The 19,584-nt window shown below is 43.8% G+C and overlaps 1 protein-coding gene across 2 annotated transcripts in view; it reads right to left on the bottom strand.

Moving 5' to 3' along the window:
* Positions 1–19,584, bottom strand: part of LOC106562900 (solute carrier family 12 member 2) — a 145,491-nt gene that overhangs the window by 12,296 nt on the left and 113,611 nt on the right. Inside the window, exons 15-23 of one of the 2 annotated variants that reach the window (XM_014127974.2) lie at positions 18,796–18,895; positions 17,170–17,281; positions 16,127–16,267; positions 14,518–14,624; positions 12,775–12,854; positions 12,053–12,193; positions 4,354–4,401; positions 2,374–2,490; positions 1,800–1,911 (exon numbers count right to left, since the gene is read on the bottom strand). In XM_014127974.2, the coding sequence (XP_013983449.1) occupies positions 1,800–1,911; positions 2,374–2,490; positions 4,354–4,401; positions 12,053–12,193; positions 12,775–12,854; positions 14,518–14,624; positions 16,127–16,267; positions 17,170–17,281; positions 18,796–18,895 (958 nt within the window). The remainder of the gene's footprint in view (positions 1–1,799; positions 1,912–2,373; positions 2,491–4,353; positions 4,402–12,052; positions 12,194–12,774; positions 12,855–14,517; positions 14,625–16,126; positions 16,268–17,169; positions 17,282–18,795; positions 18,896–19,584) is intronic. The other variant, XM_014127975.2, reaches the window with a different exon arrangement.

Below are 19,584 nucleotides of genomic sequence, written 5' to 3'. Positions count from 1 at the left end.
GTTTCCTAGCCTCAGTGCAGTGGGCAGCTGGGAGGAGGTGCTCTTATTCTCCATGGACTTTACAGTGTCCCAAAAATGTTTGGAGTTAGAGCTGCAGGATGCAAATTTCTGTTTGAAAAAGCTAGCCTTTGCTTTCCTAACTGACTGTGTATATTGGTTCCTGACTTCCCTGAAAAGTTGCATATCGCAGGGGCTAATCGATGCTAGTGCAGTACACCACAGGATGTTTTTGTGCTGGTCGAGGGCAGTCAGGTCTGGAGTGAACTAAGGGCTATATCTGTTCTTAGTTCTACATTTTTTGAAAGGGGCATGCTTATTTAAGATGGTGAGGAAATTACTTTTATATATATATATATATATATATATATGTGATGAAAGAAATAACAGCTGAAATAAATCATTCACTCTACTATTATTCTGACATTTCACATTCTTAAAATAAAGTGGTGATCCTAACTGACCTAAAACAGGGAATTTTTACAAGGATTAAATGTCAGGAATTGTGAAAAACTGTGTTTAAATGTATATACATACACACACACACACACAAAGTATGTGGACACCCCTTCAAATTAGTTAATTCGGCTATTTCAGCCACACCTGTTGCTGACAGGTGTATTAAATTGAGCACACAGCCATGCAATCTCCATAGACAAACATTGGCTGCAGAATGCCCTTACTGAAGAGCTCAGTGACTTTCAGCGTGGCACCGTAATAGGATGCAACCAAGTCAGTTCATCAAATTTCTGCCCTGCTAGAGCTGCCCCGGTCAACTGTAAGTGCTGTTATTGTGAAGTGGAAACGTCTAGAAGCAACAACGGCTCAACCGCGAAGTGGTAGGAGACACAAGTTCACAGAACGGGACCACCGAGTGCTGTCCTTTGTCTGTCCTCGGTTGCAACACTTACTACAGTGTTCCAAATTACCTCGAAGCAACGTCAGCAGAACTCTTCGTCGGGAGCTTTATGAAATGGGTTTCCATGGCCGAGCAGCTGCAAACAAGCCTAAGATCACCACATGCAATGCCATGTGTCGGCTGGAGTGGTGTAAAGTGCGCCGCGATTGGACTCTGGAGCAGTGGGAACACGTTCTCTAGAGTGATGAATCACGTCACCATCTGGCAGTCCGACGGACGAATATGGATGCCAGGAGAACGCTACCTGCCCGAATGCATAGTGCCAACTGTAAAGTTTGGTGGAGGAGGAATAATGTTCAAGGGCGTTTTTTCATGGTTCAGGCTAGGCCCCTTAGTTCCAGTGAAGGGAAATCTTAACGCTATGACATTCTAGACAATTCTGTGCTTCCAACTTTGAGGCAACAGTTTGGGGAAGGCCCTTTCCTGTTTCAGCATGACAATGCCCCGTGCACAAAGTGAGGTCCATACAGAAATGGTTTGTCAAGATCGGTGTGGAATAACTTGACTGGCCAGCACAAAGCTCTGACCTCAACTCCATCGAACACCTTTGGGATGAATTGGAAAGCCAACTGCGAGCTAGGCCTAATCGCCCAACATCAGTGCCCAACTTCACTAATGCTTTTGCGGCTGAATGGAAGCAAGTCCCTGCAGCAATGTTCCAGCATCTAGTGGAAAGCCTCCCCAGAAGAGTGGAGGCTGTTATAGCAGCAAAGGGGGGACCAGCTCTATATTAATGCCCATCATTTTGGAATGAGATGTTCGATGAGCAGGTGTCCACATACTTTTGGTCATGTAGTATACTTTCAATACGTTCCCATTGGCAGTATAGATCTACAGCGAATAGAAAGCAATACAGATCTGTAGTGAATAGAAGATCACTCACGCTCTGCGGTCGTGGTCGATCCTGTTGATCTTGCCTCCGATGAAGACGCGGATCTTGCAGTCCTTCCACTTCTTCTTGTTGGTGAGCAAGTAGGGGATGAGCAGGGTAAGGCCTGGCACAGTCACATTACAGAGACACAGTCAGTCACTAGTCTGTCTTTGGTGCAATGCGGCAACACCAGTCTCTTCTTACTGATGTGCAGAGTTATGGTCGCGCTCTAAGGTCTCTCTAAATGTTTCCAAAGTGTCTACATGGCTGCTGTGCCTACTCCACTCATGTTGGTGCAATGTTAGTCTCTTGTCCAATGTATATTTCTCTAATTTCTCAGTGGCATGTTACTCACTGGTGATATTCACGACCAGTAACCAGTAATATTCTCAACCAAAGAGAAATTCTAGTTCCGAGTGCAGCACCCTTTAGACTGCTCAGTCATCCTGACCTCTTCCTGAATTGACTGTCCTCAATACAGTGTTTATCAAACTTCCAACTACAACCAAGTTGCTCTGTAACAGCAACCAATAGGCACAAAGTAACCAGAAAACACCCCCTTGGTGGTCGGGAGGGCCAAACTCACCACCATCGTCAAAGAGCCACCACACGTCCACGGTGCCCTTGCCCTGTTTCCTCTTGAACAGCTGACTGGCGTCCAGCAGCCTCTGGTCGGCCACGTTCAACCTCTGGGGGCTCTTGTCTGTGTGGCCAAAAAAGTGCTATGTCAGACACTAAGATCAAGACAGGACAGGAAGCTGCATCCTCAATGAGGGAGATGACTTAGCTAGGAACTCCTCTGTGTGACTCAGACTGGGCCCACATTCATAAAGTGTCTAGGATCCGTTTTGTCTTTCAGATCATAATGAATAAAATGATACAGACAAGGGGGGACCTGATCCTAGATGAGCACTATTTTCATTAGCAAGACAGCCTAAACAGATCTGGCACCAGGCTGTGTGGGACTTACTTTGGGTGTGTGATATGAAGGAAGTGGGGATCTTATGTGGTTTTTATCTAACAGGTATCTCACGGTACAATGGAAACGATCTCTGAAGTGGGCTCAGCGTAATGTAAACTGTGGGCTCGGTGTAATGTAAACTGTGGGCTCTGTGTAATGTAAACTGTGGGCTCGGTGTAATGTAAACTGTGGGCTCGGTGTAATGTAAACTGTGGGCTCAGTGTAATGTAAACTGTGGGCTCTGTGTAATGTAAACTGTGGGCTCGGTGTAATGTAAACTGTGGGCTCGGTGTAATGTAAACTGTGGGCTCGGTGTAATGTAAACTGTGGGCTCAGTGTAATGTAAACTGTGGGCTCAGTGTAATGTGAAGTGGGCTCAGTGTAATGTGAAGTGGGCTCAGTGTAATGTAAACTGTGGGCTCAGTGTAATGTAAACTGTGGGCTCAGTGTAATGTAAACTGTGGGCTCAGTGTAATGTAAACTGTGGGCTCAGTGTAATGTGAAGTGGGCTCAGTGTAATGTAAACTGTGTGCAGTCAGTGAGTGTCTTTATTGTAACATTCCCTTCTCTACTCGGTCTGTCTGAGTGTATGTCTGTGCCTTGGCTAAGGTGACAGAATGGATATCAAACAGATGTACCTGAAAAGCACATGACTATTACAACAGGAGAGTGAGACACAGGCAGAGAGGGAAAGAAAGAATGAGAGGAAGAGAGAAAAACAGACAAACCCAAAGAGCAGCCTGCTAGAAAGGAACAGATCGAGACAGTGACAAAGTACTGAAGACTGTCATCTCTGCAGAGAGAAGAAACAGGCACTGAAGACCGAGGAAGTTCAGGAAAGAAAAGATTGAAAGAAAATACATCAGAGCGCACACACACACACAGCTAAGAACAAAGAGGAAGACCCTCTCACACTGCCACAGAGCAGATGTATACACACACACACAGCTAAGAACAAAGAGGAAGACCCTCTCACACTGCCACAGAGCAGATGTATACACACACACACAGCTAAGAACAAAGAGGAAGACCCTCTCACACTGCCACAGAGCAGATGTACACACACACACACACACACACACACACAGCTAAGAACAAAGAGGAAGACCCTCTCACACTGCCACAGAGCAGATGTATACACACACACACACACACACACACACACAGCTAAGAACAAAGAGGAAGACCCTCTCACACTGCCACAGAGCAGATGTATACACACACACACGCATGCGTAACGGCGCTTCAGAGACTACGCTAGAGCTACAGGTAGTCGGATTGAGTTAGGAGCGGAAAGAGGACAGGAGGAAAAAAACGGTTATTCCCAGAGCAAGGCAGTTAAGACTACTAGATGACAGAGTAACAAAGAGTGAGAGACAATGTGTGCATGAGGGTGAGAGCAATAGAAACAGAGAAAAAGAAAACCAAACTCAACCAGGTTCAACGGCTTTTCGAATGCTCATGACAGAGTGAGAACAAGATAAACATGTTTTATTTAAATACGGTTACATGACAGACAAATAATGAGTACGTGTGCAAGTGAGTGAAAGTAATAGAAGGAGAGAAAAGGAAAAGTAAGGCAACTCAATAAGGTGGACTGCCTGCCTTTTTTCAATAGGGGCTTCGTTGCAGCTTTGCATTCGTCATCGTCATCTGGATCATGTAAAAAAAAGAGCCAGAGAGAATGGAGAGGTTAACGTTTTTGCTTCTGTCGCCATGATGGGAAACATGCGTCAATAGCACCGCTACAATGAGGGGTCTGTTCTGGGGGTGGGGTGGGTGGGTGTGTGTGTCAGGGGGCCGCTGTGTCATTTATCCCTGCGCCAAACGAGATGGAATGGGCTCCAATGGAAAAGGCATCAGCGGTAACACACAAGCACACACACTTGGGGTCCCTCAGGAAAGAAATGTTGAATCCAGGCAACGGTTAGAAATTGTGTAATCGGAAAACTCCATCACTGCCTTAGTAGTGGATGAGCACTTTGTACATTTCTTAGGACATGCCAAGTTAGCGAAACCAGTGTTTATAGCCAGGACACACTCTTTAGTCTTCACAGAAACAAAAATTATTGGCTGCAACTTCAAACATTTGAACACTAAGCCGAGTCTAAGCCGGGGGATGGGGGGGTTCTACTAAGCAATATGCAATTGTTTTAAGGGCATAACAAAGATTATTTAGCTGTTTGATTTAGAATTTTAAGACCCCTTGAAGTATAAAAATGTTTTTTGATAAAAAATGTATTTTGGCCTTACTGCTATTAGCCCATACAAACACATTGAATAACAGATTCACTCACTACATGGATAGTCCCCCAAAAATCCAAATACATTTCTTCTCTAGTGTCTGCCCTATATCTGAGAGATGTAAGAAAGATCTATGTTTTTTTGGTTGCTGTTGTTGACATGTTTTTAACACATTTTTTGGCACTAAACAGTCTCCATATATACTTCCATACATTTTTTCAACTGGTACCAGGGGACCTTCAGACGAGTCTTGTGAGGCCAGTGGGCGTCTTAGAGCAAAACAACCGACGTGCATGTTCGTGAGAGTCTCACCTTTCCACAGAGGGATCATACTAGTGTGTAGCCCAAACTGTTTGGACGCTACAGACAGAAGTTGGCAGATTGGCTGTACCGACTTCAGACAAGTCCCAAGACGAGTCGTAGAGCAAAACGGAGAACACCATCGTGTCTGTGAGAGACTCATCTTTCCATAGACATAATAGTTTGTAAGCTAAACCGTTTAGACGCTACAGAAGATTTTGTGAGATGACTGATTTTCGGGATATCTCATAGTCTGACACACACCGCTCTAGCTCTGTCACCGCAGATGCGGTGGATTGAGTCGCATCAAATGCAAAAAAAACATCTCTAGTTTTAAACTGACAGATCTTTATGGGGATTTTTTATTATGCTAATTAGAATTCTGCGGGGACGCAGACATCAACCTTAGGGGGTTATGACATACAAAGCCTTGGCCTAAATCCCTCACTTCTAAAGTATTTTGGAGAGGTTTTCTGGTCGAGGTTCGCAAGTGTGAGAAGATGGAGAATAATGTTGTGGAAAATGACTAAATAAATAAATAATCTGAGAAAATAATATAAGGTTCCGGCATTAAGCATTGCTTATTAGCATTGCGATTACAGACGTGACAATCTTCATTTTGCTGTTTTTGTCACTTGGCCCACTATGTTCACTATGTAGTGAACACCAGGATTTCCATTACAAAAATGTGGTGCCGGACAACGTGATCAGGAATATTTTAATTTACCGGCCCTTTGAGAAATTGACCGGACCCATATGCATTTGGTGCATAACCTATTAGGGTGCCCATGCTCAGAAATCACATTTAGATTATGTTAATGAATCTTAACAGAACATGCAACTCTGTACTTAAGTAGCCAATAAAATGTCATTTTTAAACATTTGCCAAAATGCAATTCGCGGGAAAAGACCATTCTAAACAGATCACCTGATAAAAATTCCATGTGTGACAGACAAAAATCTGTTAGAAACTTCTCTGTTAGAAAAATCTGAAGATGCAACAACTAGGATGGTTTGATAATATGACAAGGATTGTGCCTTTGGCTTCTGGACAATGAAAGAAAGTTGATACGAAGACCAATAGAACAGGAGAGAAATGGCATAGCGGTGGGTCCAATAGGGAAGTAAATGGACATAAATTTGACAAATTATGTAATTACTCCTGTCTCTACAGAAACAGACTAATATGTTTTCAAAATACTTTACCAGAAAGCATGACTTAGCCACAGAGGATCATTAGCTCATTAGGGAATTCCTCAACTTGGGCAGCGTGTGTGGCAATAGGTCTTGCTGATTTATGGAGTTGCGGCAGTCAATGAAAAGCATCTAAAATGTGTGTGAAGTACAGTGATGGAAAAAGTACTCAATTGTCATACTTGAATAAAAGTAAAAGACAACTTAATAGAAAATGACTCAAGTCACCCACTAAATTACTACTTGAGTAAAAGTCTAACTATTTGGTTTTAAATATACTTAAGTATCAAAAGTAAATGGAATTGTTAAAATGTACTTAAGTATCAAAAGTACAAGTGTAAATCATTTTAAATTCCTTATATTAAGCAAACCAGACAGCACATTTTTTTTATTTTATTTTACTGATAGCCAGGGGCACACTCCAACACTCAGACATAATTTACAAATGCAGCATTTGTGTTTAATGAGTCTGCCAGATCAGAGGCAGTAGGGATGACCATGGATGTTCTCTTCATAAGTGAGTGACCCCGCCCTGTGCAACTGGGTCCTGGACTTCCTGACGGGCTGCCCCCAGGTGGTGAGGGTAGGTAACATCTCCACCCCGCTGATCCTCAACACTGGGGCCCCACAAGGGTGCGTTCTCAGCCCTCTCCTGTACTCCCTGTTCACCCACGACTGCGTGGCCATGCACACCTCCAACTCAATCATCATGTTTGCAGAAGACACTACAGTGGTAGGCTTGATTACCAACAATGATGAGACGGCCTACAGGGAGGAGGTGAGGGCCCTTGGAGTGTGGTGTCAGGAAAATAACCTCACACTCATTGTCAACAAAACAAAGGAGATGATCGTGGACTTCAGGAAACAGCAGAGGGAGCAGCCCCCTATCCACATCGACGGGACAGTAGCGGAGAAGATGGAAAGTTTTAAGTTCCTCGGGGTACACATCACGGACAAACTGAAATAGTCCACCCACACAGACAGCGTGGTGAAGAAGGTGCAGCAGCGCCTCTTCAACCTCAGGAGGCTGAAGAAATTTGGCTTGTCACCAAAAACACTCAAACTTTTACAGATGCACAATCGAGAGACACCTACACCACCCGATGTCACAGGAAGGCCAAAAAGATCATCAAGGACAACAACCACCCGAGGCACTGCCTGTTCACCCCGCTATCATCCAGAAGACGAGGTCAGTACAGGTGTATCAAAGCGGGGACCGAGAGACTGAAAAACAGCTTCTATCTCAAGGCCATCAGACTGTTAAACAGCCATCACTAACATTGAGTGGCTGCTGCCAACATACTGACTCATCTCTAGCCACTTTAATAATGAAAAATTGATGTAATAAATGTATCACTAGCCACTTTAAACAATGCCACTTTATATAATGTTTACATACCCTACATTACTCATCTCATATGTATATACTGTACTCTATACCATCTACCTCATCTTGCCTATGCCGTTCGGCCATCGCTCATTCATATATTTTTATGTACATATTCTTATTCATTCCTTTACACTTGTGTGTATAAGGTAGTTGTTGTGAAATTGTTAGGTTAGATTACTTGTTAGATATTACTGCATGGTCGGAACAAGAAGCACAAGCATTTCGCTACACTCGCATTAACATCTGCTAACCATGTGTATGTGACAAATACAATTTGATTTGATACCCCACAATGACAAAGCGAAAACAGGTTGTTTGACATTTTTGGTATTTAAAAAATAACTAAGTATAAAAAAATTAAGTATTCAGACCCTTTTCTATGAGACTTGAAGTTGAGCTCAGGAGCATCCTGTTTCCATTGATCATCCTTGATGTTTATACAACTTCATTGGAGTCCACCTGTGGTAAATTCAATTGATTGGACATGATTTGGAAAGGCACACACCTGTCTATATAAGGTCCCACAGTTGACAGTGCATGTCAGAGCAAAAACCAAGCCATGAGGTCAAAGGAATTGTCCATAGAGCTCTGAGACAGGACTGTGTCGAGGCACACATCTGGGGAAGGGTACCAAAACATTTCTGCAGGATTGAAGGTCCCCAAGAACACAGTGGCCTCCATCATTCTTAAATAGAAGACGATAGGAAACACCAAGATTCTCCTAGAGCTGGCCGCCCAGCCAAACTGAACAATCGGGGGAGAAGGGCCTTGGTCAGGGAGGTGACCAAGAACCCGATGGTAACTCTGACAGAGCTCTAGAGTTCCTCTGTGGAGATGGGAGAACCTTCCAGAAGGATAACCATCTCTGCAGCACTCCACTAATCAGGCCTTTATGGTAGAGTGGCCAGACAGAAGCCACTCTTCAGTAAAAAGGCACATGACTGCCCACTTGGAGTTTGCCAAAAGGCACCCAAAGGACTCTGACCATGAGAAACAAGATTATCTGGTCTGATGAAACCAAGATTGAATTCTTTGGCCTGAATGCCAAGCGTCACGTCTGGAGGAAACCTGGCACCATCCCTACTGTGAAGCATGGTGGTGGCAGCATCATGCCGTGGGGATTTTTTTCAGCAGCTGGGACTGGGAGACTAGTCAGGATAGAGATGAACAGAGCAAAATACAGAGAGATCCTTGATGAAAACCTGCTTCAGAGCGCTCAGGACCTCAGACTGGGGCGAAGGTTAATCTTCTAACAGGACACAGCCAAGACATCGCAGGAGTGGCTTCGAGACAAGTCTCTGAATATCCTTGAGTGGCCCAGCCAGAGCCCGGACTTCAACCCGATCAAACATGTCTAGATAGACCTGAAAAAAAATCACTGCACAGCAATGCTCCCCATCAAATCTGACAGAGCTTGAGAGCATCTGCAGAGAAGAATGGAAGAAACTCCCCAAATACTCGAGGTTGTAATCGCTGCCAAAGGTTCTTTAACAAAGTACTGAGTAATGGATCTGAATACTTATGTAAATGTGATATTTCAGCTGAATTAAAAAAAAAAAAAAAAATTACCAAAATTTTCTAAAAACCTGTTTTAACTTTGTCATTATGGGTTGTGTGTAGATTGAGGGGGGGAGAAACTGTTGAATCAATTTTAGAATAAGGCTGTTTTATTATTTAACTTTTTATTTAACTAGGCAAGTCAGTTAAGAACAAATTCTTATTTGGTCTAAGGCACTGCATCTCAGCGCAAGAGGCGTCACTACAGTCCCTGGTTGGAATCCAGGCTGTATCACATCCGGACGTAATTGGGAGTCCCATAGGGCGGCCCACAATTGGCCCAGCATCGTCCGGGTTTGGCCGGGGTAGGCCGTCATTGTAACTAAGAATTTGTTCTTAACCGACTTGACTAGTTAAATAAATAAAATATTGTTATTCGTCCATAGGTCTGAAAAAAATCTATATTATTTTACAGACACAGTCTATTTTACAATAGTTATTTTTTGTTTGTTTTTAGTCCTTCCTCTATTTCTGATGTCCATCCAGTTTGATTTCTATTTGTAACTGTGCTATTTCACAAAAGTTCTGAACCTATATACATTTTACAGACCCCGTATGTTTTACATTGTTTATCTTGTTATTAGTCCCACCCTTCAGCTCCATTCAACCCCTCCCATCTATCTCCAAACATCATCCATTTCGGATTTCTATTTGCCATATATTTTTCAACTGTGCTGTGATGCTTCACAAAACAATTGAACCTTTCTATTCTCATAGCTTCTACAGATTTTAAATGAAAAATAAACATTTTTGCTAAAATAATTATTATATTATTGATTGATTGACTATGGCTTTTCAAATCACCCAGTATTGCTATCTGCAGCGTTAGTTCTAGGCAAATGTTGCAATTCTTCAGCCATTCCTGGACCTGTGACCAAAAAAACAAAAACAAGATACATGGACCCAAAATATTGATGTTTTGTTCCCCTAGCCACTTACTTATCACTTTTGCCTTATGGCAAGGTGCTCCATCATGCTGGAAAAGGCATTGTTTGTCACCAAACTGTTCCTGGATGGTTGGGAGAAGTTGCTCTCAGAGGATGTGTTGGTACCATTCTTTATTCATGGCTGTGTTCTTAGGCAAAATTGTGAGTGAGCCCACTCCCTTGGCTGAGAAGCAACCCCACAACATGAATGGTCTCAGGATGCTTTGCTGTTGGTATGGCACAGGACTGATGGTAGCGCTCACCTTGTCTTCTCCGAATAAGCTTTTTTCCGGATGCCCCAAACAATCAGAAAGGGGATTCATCAGAGAAAATGACTTTACCCCAGTCCTCAGCAGTCCAATCCTTGTACCTTTTGCAGAATACCAGTCTGTCCCTGATGTTTTTCCTGGATAAAAGTGTCATCTTTGCTGCCCTTCTTGACACCGGGCCATCCTCCAAAAGTCTTCGCCTCACTGTGCGTGCAGATGCACTCACACCTGCCTGCTGCCATTCCTGAGCAAGCTCTGTACTGGTGGTGCCCCGATCCCGCAGCTGAACCAACTTTAGGAGACGGTCCTAGCGCTTGCTGGACTTTCTTGGGCGCCCTGAAGCCTTCTTCACAACAATTGAACTGCTCTCCTTGAAGTTCTTGATGATCCGATAAATGGTTGATTTAGGTGCAATCTTACTGGCAGCAATATCCTTGCCTGCGAAGCCCTTTTTGTGCAAAGCAATGATGACGGCATGTGTTTCCTTGCAGGTAACCATGGTTGACAGAGGAAGAACAATGATTCCAAGCACCACCCTCCTTTTGAAGCTTCCAGTCTGTTATTCGACCTCAATCAGCATGACAGAGTGATCTCCAGCCTTGTCCTCAACACTCACACCTGTGTTAACGAGAGAATCACTGACATGATGTCAGCTGGTCCTTTTGTGGCAGTGCTGAAATGCAGTGGAAATGTTTTTTTGGGGGGGGATTCAGTTCATTTGCATGGCAAAGAGGGACTTTGCAATTGCAATTAATCTGATCACTCTTCATAACATTCTGGAGTATATGCAAATTGCCATCATACAAACTGAGGCAGCAGACTTTGTGAAAATTAATATTTGTGTCATTCTCAAAACTTTTGGCCACGACTGTACATGCATGAGATGTTTTCGTGTATGTGTGTGTACATGCACAAGTATGTGTGTAAACAAACAAGGACACACACTGTAGTAAAGCCATCTGTGTGCTGTGGAGACTAACAGACTGGGCCCAGTGGGAAGGCTGGGGGTCACAGGGTCAGAGGCCACTTCCTCTCTGAGTAGAGCGGTTTACAGGCCCACCACTCAGTGTAGCCTAGTGACTGGCTGGCTGGAGAAGCATAAGGAAGGCCTTTTGAGAGATCTAGAGGGGGATTAGCGTGTGGCGGTAAACGGCTTTCAGAATTCTTACAACTGAAACCCCTTCCTCAAGAGCCAAAACAGCATGTTCACATTGTGATTTTACAAACGCCTAATTTTCCATATCTCAATGTGAAGTTGTAAAAAATTAGGTGACCAACCTTCCTGCTCCTTCAGAGCTGAAGAGTGTTTCCGTCCTGCACAGCAATCGGGACCTCGATTAGCCGAATCAGGTATGTGCGCACAACCACTTGTGTAAAAAGGCACTCACTGTTTATATGTGGGTTACTTTAGAATGACACCTGACCTTTCTGCATGGCTGGGCTGTTCTGAACACTGGTGGCCTTGGAGAAAGGCTTGGACGAGTCTCCGTCAGAGTCCTTCATGTCGATGGACACCACCACATCCTTCATCCCTGACGTCTTCTCCTGCGACGACAGCAGGTCATCTGTGAAACGACAAAGCGAAACCATTAACCATGTTTATTAGACATTCTGTTAACGTTTGTTAACAAATGACCAGTGAAGCTAAACTATTAGCCGAGAGCAAAAAGAACATATTGTAAATGTCAAAAACCAATTACCTGGAAAATAGCATGGGCTTTGTAAGTGGAAAACAACTTAAACAAGAGTAATTTTTGTGTCCACTAAACACAGATGTGGACGGTAACTCTTAAAATGTAGGAAATCATCTTGATGATGGGGTTATTTGGTGGGTAAAAGGCAAACAGTGTGTTCTGAATTTGTGGCTGAGCCATTTGGGCCAATTTAGTTGAGTTTGGGTGGAAAAGCAGAGGAGTCGCCCACTATTGGCCATGGTACAAGCAAGGTCAACTGACTGGACTAAGGAAGATGAATTTAAATAGAAATTACAAGCAGTCATGTATTGGCTCTGTAAAAATCGAAGCAGTTGCGTCCCACAGACAGGCAAAGACTTGAGTTTTATTTTAATGTGTGTGTGTGTGGGTGGGTAAGTATATCATGTAATTTGGTACGAAAGTGTTTCAGTGTGTGTTGTTTGTACACACACCTTGTTCTGAGATGTGGGATACGTCTAGTCCCTCCTTCAGTCTGAGGACCACGGAACCGTACTGGAAGTCAAAGGCATCGCTGAAAGGCACAAACAAACAAACGCACTTTGTTTGCATTTTACAGGAAGACGCATGACACTGAGCAGGGCCTGTGTGTATGTGTACAACAAACTACATTAATCGTGCAGTTTTCCACTCAGACTAAACAACGCACTTTAACAAGGCCAACGCAAACAAACAAGCTAAGAACTCAAGCCGCAATGAAAGAGGCCAAGTTTCGAAGGACAACGTTAAATGCCTTACTGGTAGAGATGGGATCTTCACAGACCATGTGAAAGCATGACTTCACCCATTCTATAAAACTGCATTGATGTAAGTGTATAGTAGAAGCTAGCATAAAATTAAAACTAAAGAGTACATTGCTATGAGTATTAGCTTAGGTTTTAATATGCTGGGGCTGAACCATCTCTAACCTTCCAATCTAATACAATAATCCCCACACTTTACGCCAGGAACTGATTCAGCCTAAATCCATTGGTCATAATCTGATAACCAAGTTATCTTTACTCATTGTGTATAACATATTTTACTTTTCTATTATTTGTCTATTTTCTTTCTCTCTGCATTGTTGGGAAGGTAAGTAAGTAAGCATTTCACTGTCATTTTTTTATTTAACTAGGCAAGTCAGCTAAAAACAAATTCCTATTTACAATGACGGCCTACCAAAAGGCAAATGGCCTCCTGCAGGGACGGGGGCTGGGATAAAAAATAAATTAAATAAAAATATAGTGCAAAATACACATCACGACAAGAGAGACAACACAACACTACATAAAGAGTCCTAAGACAACAAAGCATGGCAGCAACACAACATGGTAGCAGCACAAAACATGGTAGCAGTACAAAACATGGTACAAACATTATTGAGCACAGACAACAGTACAAAAGTCAAGGGGGTCGAGACAACAATACATCACATAAAGCAGCCACAACAGTCTGTAAGAGAGTCCGTAAGAGAGTCCATGATTGAGAAAACTGTCCAGTTCGACCTTTAACAGAATGTGACTAGCAGAACGGGTTTTGTATGTGGAGGATGAAGGCTGCAGTAGATATCTCAGATAGGGGGGAGTGAGGCCTAAGAGGGTTGTATAAATAAGTATTAACCAGTGGGTCTTGTGACAGGTATACAGAGATGACCAGTTTCCAGAGGAGTATAGAGTGCAGTGATGTGTCCTATAAGGAGCATTGGTGGCAAATCTGATGGCCAAATGTTAAAGAACATCTAGCCGCTCGAGAGCACCCTTACCTGCCAATCTATAAATTACGTCTCCGTAATCTAGCATGGGTAGGATGGCCATCTGAATCAGGATTAGTTTGGCAGCTGGGGTGAAAGAGGAGCGATTACGATAGAGGAAACCAAGCCCAGATTTAACTTAAGCTTAAGCTTTGATATGTGCTGAGAGAAGGACAGTGTACCGTCTAGCCATACCCCCAAGTACTTGTTAGTCTACATCTGTTGCTTAACATTTGATTTGTGACTGAATAAAACTTGACAGAAGTCCAAACTAGTGTGTGTATGTGTGTGTAGTATTCCATATAGAGTACTTTGGTTGTGTGACAAAGCGTGTTATCTTCACAACCCATCTCATGTTCAGGTGCTTTAAAACAATGACTGTTCTAAATCAGGCGTCTTTGTGGACGGCCTTTTGATGAGGTGGCTTGCAAAGCCCCCGTTTACTCACTGAATCATGTGGATGTAGGTCTCCACGTTCATCATGTCTCCGTCCCTCCAGTCACTCTTGTAGCCAATCACCAGAGTGTTGGGCCTCAGGCGACCCAGTCCGGCAGCCTTGGGTAAAACAGAGGGGGATAACAGGATCGGACCAACCTAACGCCACTACTAAATGAATCCCTATCTGTAGATCAATTTGACAGGGTGCTGCACCTCCCAAAAGATCAGCTTATGCAATCGCTTTCAAGCATGAAAAAGTCTGTTTGGCCGGCAATCATAACATTAAAGTATACCACCTGCATTGGGGTTAATTCAATCTTGATCCATGGATCTTTTTTAAATTCTAGTTTTCCATGTCATTTGACCATTCAATGGAGTTGAACTGGAATTGACCTCAACTCCACACCACAATGGGTTTCAATATATTATCATGCACTTTGACTCAATGTGCTTGAACTTCAGGAAAAAATCATTCAAATTTAGCATAAATCCAAAGGCTTGTGTGTCTATGGCAACCAGAGTAGAATTAAAATATATATATAGAACAAAAATGTCGTACTTATAAAGTTGCAGCGTTTGTCTGTTCTCACATGTAACAGATACTGAGTGCCCTGTCTCATGTCTGAATGTGCTTGAACTTCAGGAAAAATTTGTCAAATTAAGCATGAATCCAAAGGCTTGTGTTTCTAGGGAAACCACAGCAGAATTCAAATATAAACTCAGCAAAAATAAATAAACATCCTCTCACTGTCAACTGCGTTTATTTTCAGCAAACTTAACATGTGTAAATATTTGTATGAACATAACAAGATTCATAACGCGAATCCGACCATCACCCCTGGTGAGACATAACGCGAATCCGACCATCACCCCTGGTGAGACAAAACTGCGACTCGTCAGTGAAGAGCACTTTTTGCTAGTCCTGTCTGGTCCAGCGACGGTGGGTTTGTGCCCATAGGCGATGTTGTTGCCGGTGATGTCTGATGAGGACCTGCCTTACAACAGGCCTACAAGCCCTCAGTCCAGCCTCTCTCAGCCTATTGCGGACAGTCTGAGCACTGATGGAGGGATTGTGCGTTCCTGGTGTAACTCGGGCAGTTGTTGTTGCCATCCTGTACCTGTCCCGTAGGTGTGATGTTCGGATGTACCGATCCTGTGCAGGTGTTGTTACACGTGGTCTACCACTGCGAGGACAATCAGCTGTCCGTCCTGTCTCCCTGTAGCCCTGTCTTAGGCGTCTCACAGTACGGACATTGCAATTTATTGCCCTGGTCACATCTGTAGTCGTCACGCTTCCTTGCAGCGTGCCTAAGGCACGTTCACGCAGATGAGCAGGGACCCTGGGCATCTTTCTTTTGGTGTGTTTCAGAGTCAGTAGAAAGGCCTCTTTAGTGTCCTAAGTTTTCATAACTGTGACCTTAATTGCCTACCGTCTGTAAGCTGTTGGTGCATGTTCATTAATTGGTTATGGTTCATTGAACAAGCATGGGAAACAGTGTTTAAACCCGTTACAATGAAGATCTGTGAAGTTATTTATATACAACAAAAATGTTGTACTTATAAAAAAACTACAGCAGATCCCACCACTTCCACCAATTGCAGCGTTTGTCTGTTCTCACCTGTAACAGATACTGGGTGCCCTGTCTAATGTCGTCGGCAAATACAGGGGTGTAGAAAGCCTTGGTCTCGTTTTTCAGCAGCCAGCGCTGGTAACGCGTCTGGTCGTTGGACAGCTCTTTGAAGTTGGGCCTTCTGGAGCCCTGTGGACACAACACACATAGATAAGAACAGTCACGCTAAAGGCTATGTGTAGCATTTAGCTACTCATTAACAAACGTAGATGTAGTTCCACCTTGCACAGTCAAAATCACAGGTGGTGGATATATTTACCGTACCAATTACCGTCAAAGGATCTTTAGTTTTCCTGGATGAAGCCCCAATTCAAACAGCCACTCCTTAAAAAGGTCCATACATGGAGTCTTCCTTATTTCTAAAGTGAGGGGCTTTAGCGTAAAAAGCAGCCCTTAGCCAGAAAAATTTACCGCCATTAAGAGGAAATGTTTTTACCATTGGCTGGTGTTGGAGCACTCACTCTTTTTTGCCAGTGTTAATGGAAGAATAGAGAAAGTGAGAGTGTGTGTTCATGAGAGAGAAAGGGAGAGCGTTGTGGGCACAGCGCAGGGACGATTACATTTCCCCAGTCCCACACCACTTTAATGGAGCGGTAATGTTATTGCCCCCAGGTAACGCACAAATGAGGGATTTAGATGAAAAAAAGTCGCTAAAAGTCATGAAAAAAAAGAAGATAATCGCTAATTGGGAGCAACGACTCAATCAACATGAAATGTGGATTTGAAAGTAAACGGGATTAATATGAGCAACACAACAAACAAGGTCCAAAACAATAGGGCAGCCACTGTGTTCTGTTTCCCTGCAAATTGGTTCTAATGGGAGTTAATAAAGCACTTAGTAACCGGTAGTTAACGAGAAGTAATTATGACATTGTATTGAGATTAGTAATCTAAGGTTTAGGGTATGCTATAAAATAAGAGTGAAACATTGTGAAATGGAGCCAAAATGGCCTCGTTGTGTGCTATGGTACAGTTAGTTATGTGATGGAGCCAAAATGGTCTCCAGGTAGGCGAAGTCTCTGGTTACTCACCGTGCGCACATGGCCGCAGATCATCAGGCCCACGTTCTTGGTGAAGGCGTGGACCAGGTGGAGCAGAGCCGGACGGGAGTTGGGGTATCCCGTCATCACCAAGCACTGGGGTCTGTGGTAAAACGTAGTCAATACGAAAACAGCATTTAGCAAGTATCCATGCTAACAGTAAATGGTACACATACTAGGGACACCAATATCTAACCCCCAAGGATGGCCAACCCTCCTCATGGAGATATACTTGATGAGCAGGCGTTTTTTACAGACCTGCTGCAACCCACCTGATTCTATTAATCAAAGTTCTAATGAGCAGCTGATTTAGTAGAATTCGGTCGGTTTAGCGCAGAGCTGAAACAAAAACATGCACCCACTACCTCTCCAGGAGGGTTAACCAATGGCCACCGCTTGCCTCACCCTTTTGACTTTTTCACGAGGTCGCATGCACACAGTACTCCTCAGTGCTTCATCTCACTCAATGTCTTCTAATGACCTTGAGAGAAGAAGTTTTAATCTCCTCGGTGAGGAACAAGAACAGACTTGGAAGGAGAGCTCCGGAGTAACGCACATCAAATCAAAGCTATGTTAAGCACATGGGATTAAGAGAGCCAGGAGGGGGGGAAACGAGAAGACCAGGAGTAATACGTTTGAATTCCGAAGACAATATCAGATGCTCCATAATGCCTCACTGCCGGTTTATTGCCATGGGAACACTTCCAGGGCGAATTGCGCATTCCGAAAAGCATCCACAGCAACTCTTACAGTCCAATTGTGAGCAGGTGAACAATAGAGCATGAGATTGTCGTGTTGTGGCTCGGACAATTTCTGAGTGTGACCTGATGGAACGATTTTCCTATATCAGTGTTTCTGAACAAGACCCTGAACGAGAGTGTATGCTTGATTAAAATCAAGGTAAGCATCAATTAGATATTGTATCACTAGAACACTAGTACTATAATGCCTGCCCCTTTGTTTGTGTGGTGGTGGCGGTGCCCACATCTTTGAGAAACACGGTTCTATACCCCAACTCCCATGCTCTCCACCGTTGCTATATGATGACCGACGCTAGGTTTTCGAGAATAGACAATTTAGTCTCACACTTTTGTCCTCTGAGGCGAGGCAGTGTGAAGGATGCCAAGTATCTGCCACTGTTGTCCCAAGTGTGCAGTTACACAACCCTCTCCAAGGGGATGTGTCATGACGAGACGGAGAGATGGGCCTGCTGTAGCCTGACTGGACAAACAGCAATATCCTCCCCTGCCACCCGGATGCAGTCAGCCCGGATGCAGTCAATCTGCACACCTCAGTGGGCTTGTGTTAGGGTAATTAAGGGTAATTAAGTGGAGGACTTGTTAATCTAATTTGCCTATCAGATACTGTTAGAACTAACAGGGCAACAGCCTTTATGACAATGTGAATGAAGGACATTTCCTGAATACTGAACATTTTACCCAGTAAATATTTAAAAAGTAGCATAATGAAACTAACACCAGGAAGGACGCTGGTGGTAAAACTAAGGTGGTTTAGTGAGTGTTAAGAATATAGCCTTTCTATGGGCCACTGCATTTCAAAGACCATACCATTCCTTTGGTCTAAGTAGTGTGTCTGTGTGTGTGTTCTACACTGTACCTGAAGTTCTTGATGTGGTCCTCAACACTGCTGAGGTGCAGACTGTGGGTCAGGGCCTGGTGGTATGTCAGAGCCTGGGTCGAGGAGCCCCAGTTCACATCTGGAAGAGAGGATAAACATAGTCACATTCTAGAGTCAGGACCCTGTAAGGGTGGCCATTAAGCCAGTCAGGCCATTGGAAGAAGTTCCATGCAATGTGGGCGTCAGTAGGGATGCTGTGCATGAGTCTGTAGAGCTGTGTGTGAAGCTGTGACTCTGCGTGTGTGAGAATGTGTGTAAGTCTGTAAGGGAGAGCATGTGTGTGTATATAGCTGCATGTCAAACGGAGTGTGTGAAGCTATTTGTGTATGTGTGTGTTCATACAAGTGTGCCTCTGTGAATGTCTATATCGGTGTCTGGTGCTCCCCCCTGGGGTTTCCAGCGCAGGTCAGGTTTGTTTACCCAGAGCCAGCGGTTCCATATGGGGACTTCCAATCGACCATCTTACCCCTGTGGGGACCTCAACAGTCCAGTCCTCAGCTTTCTCCAGAATAGAATCAGCACAGCCAGGCCAGAGAGCCTGAGCACTAATACAGTCGAGCGCATGTAACTGTATGTATCCGCACCCTCCTAGTACTAGACATTTAAAAGCCCCCCATTTAATGTCACGCTGCCTTGCGTGGGTGGGCAGCTTAAGAAAAGTTAACAGAAGAATGAGCCAGCCCTTTGGTAAATCACCATAGAAACATCGGAGGGAAAGTCTATTAATGTACAAGGTAAAAATAATAATAATTTATAAATCCGTATGCT

This window comes from Salmo salar, chromosome ssa11 (genome assembly GCF_905237065.1).
Source record: "Salmo salar chromosome ssa11, Ssal_v3.1, whole genome shotgun sequence".
In the NCBI taxonomy this organism is placed as follows: Eukaryota; Metazoa; Chordata; class Actinopteri; order Salmoniformes; family Salmonidae; genus Salmo; species Salmo salar.
The sequence above is the reverse complement of the archived record's forward strand: the minus strand, read 5'-3'. Positions and strand labels throughout refer to the sequence as shown.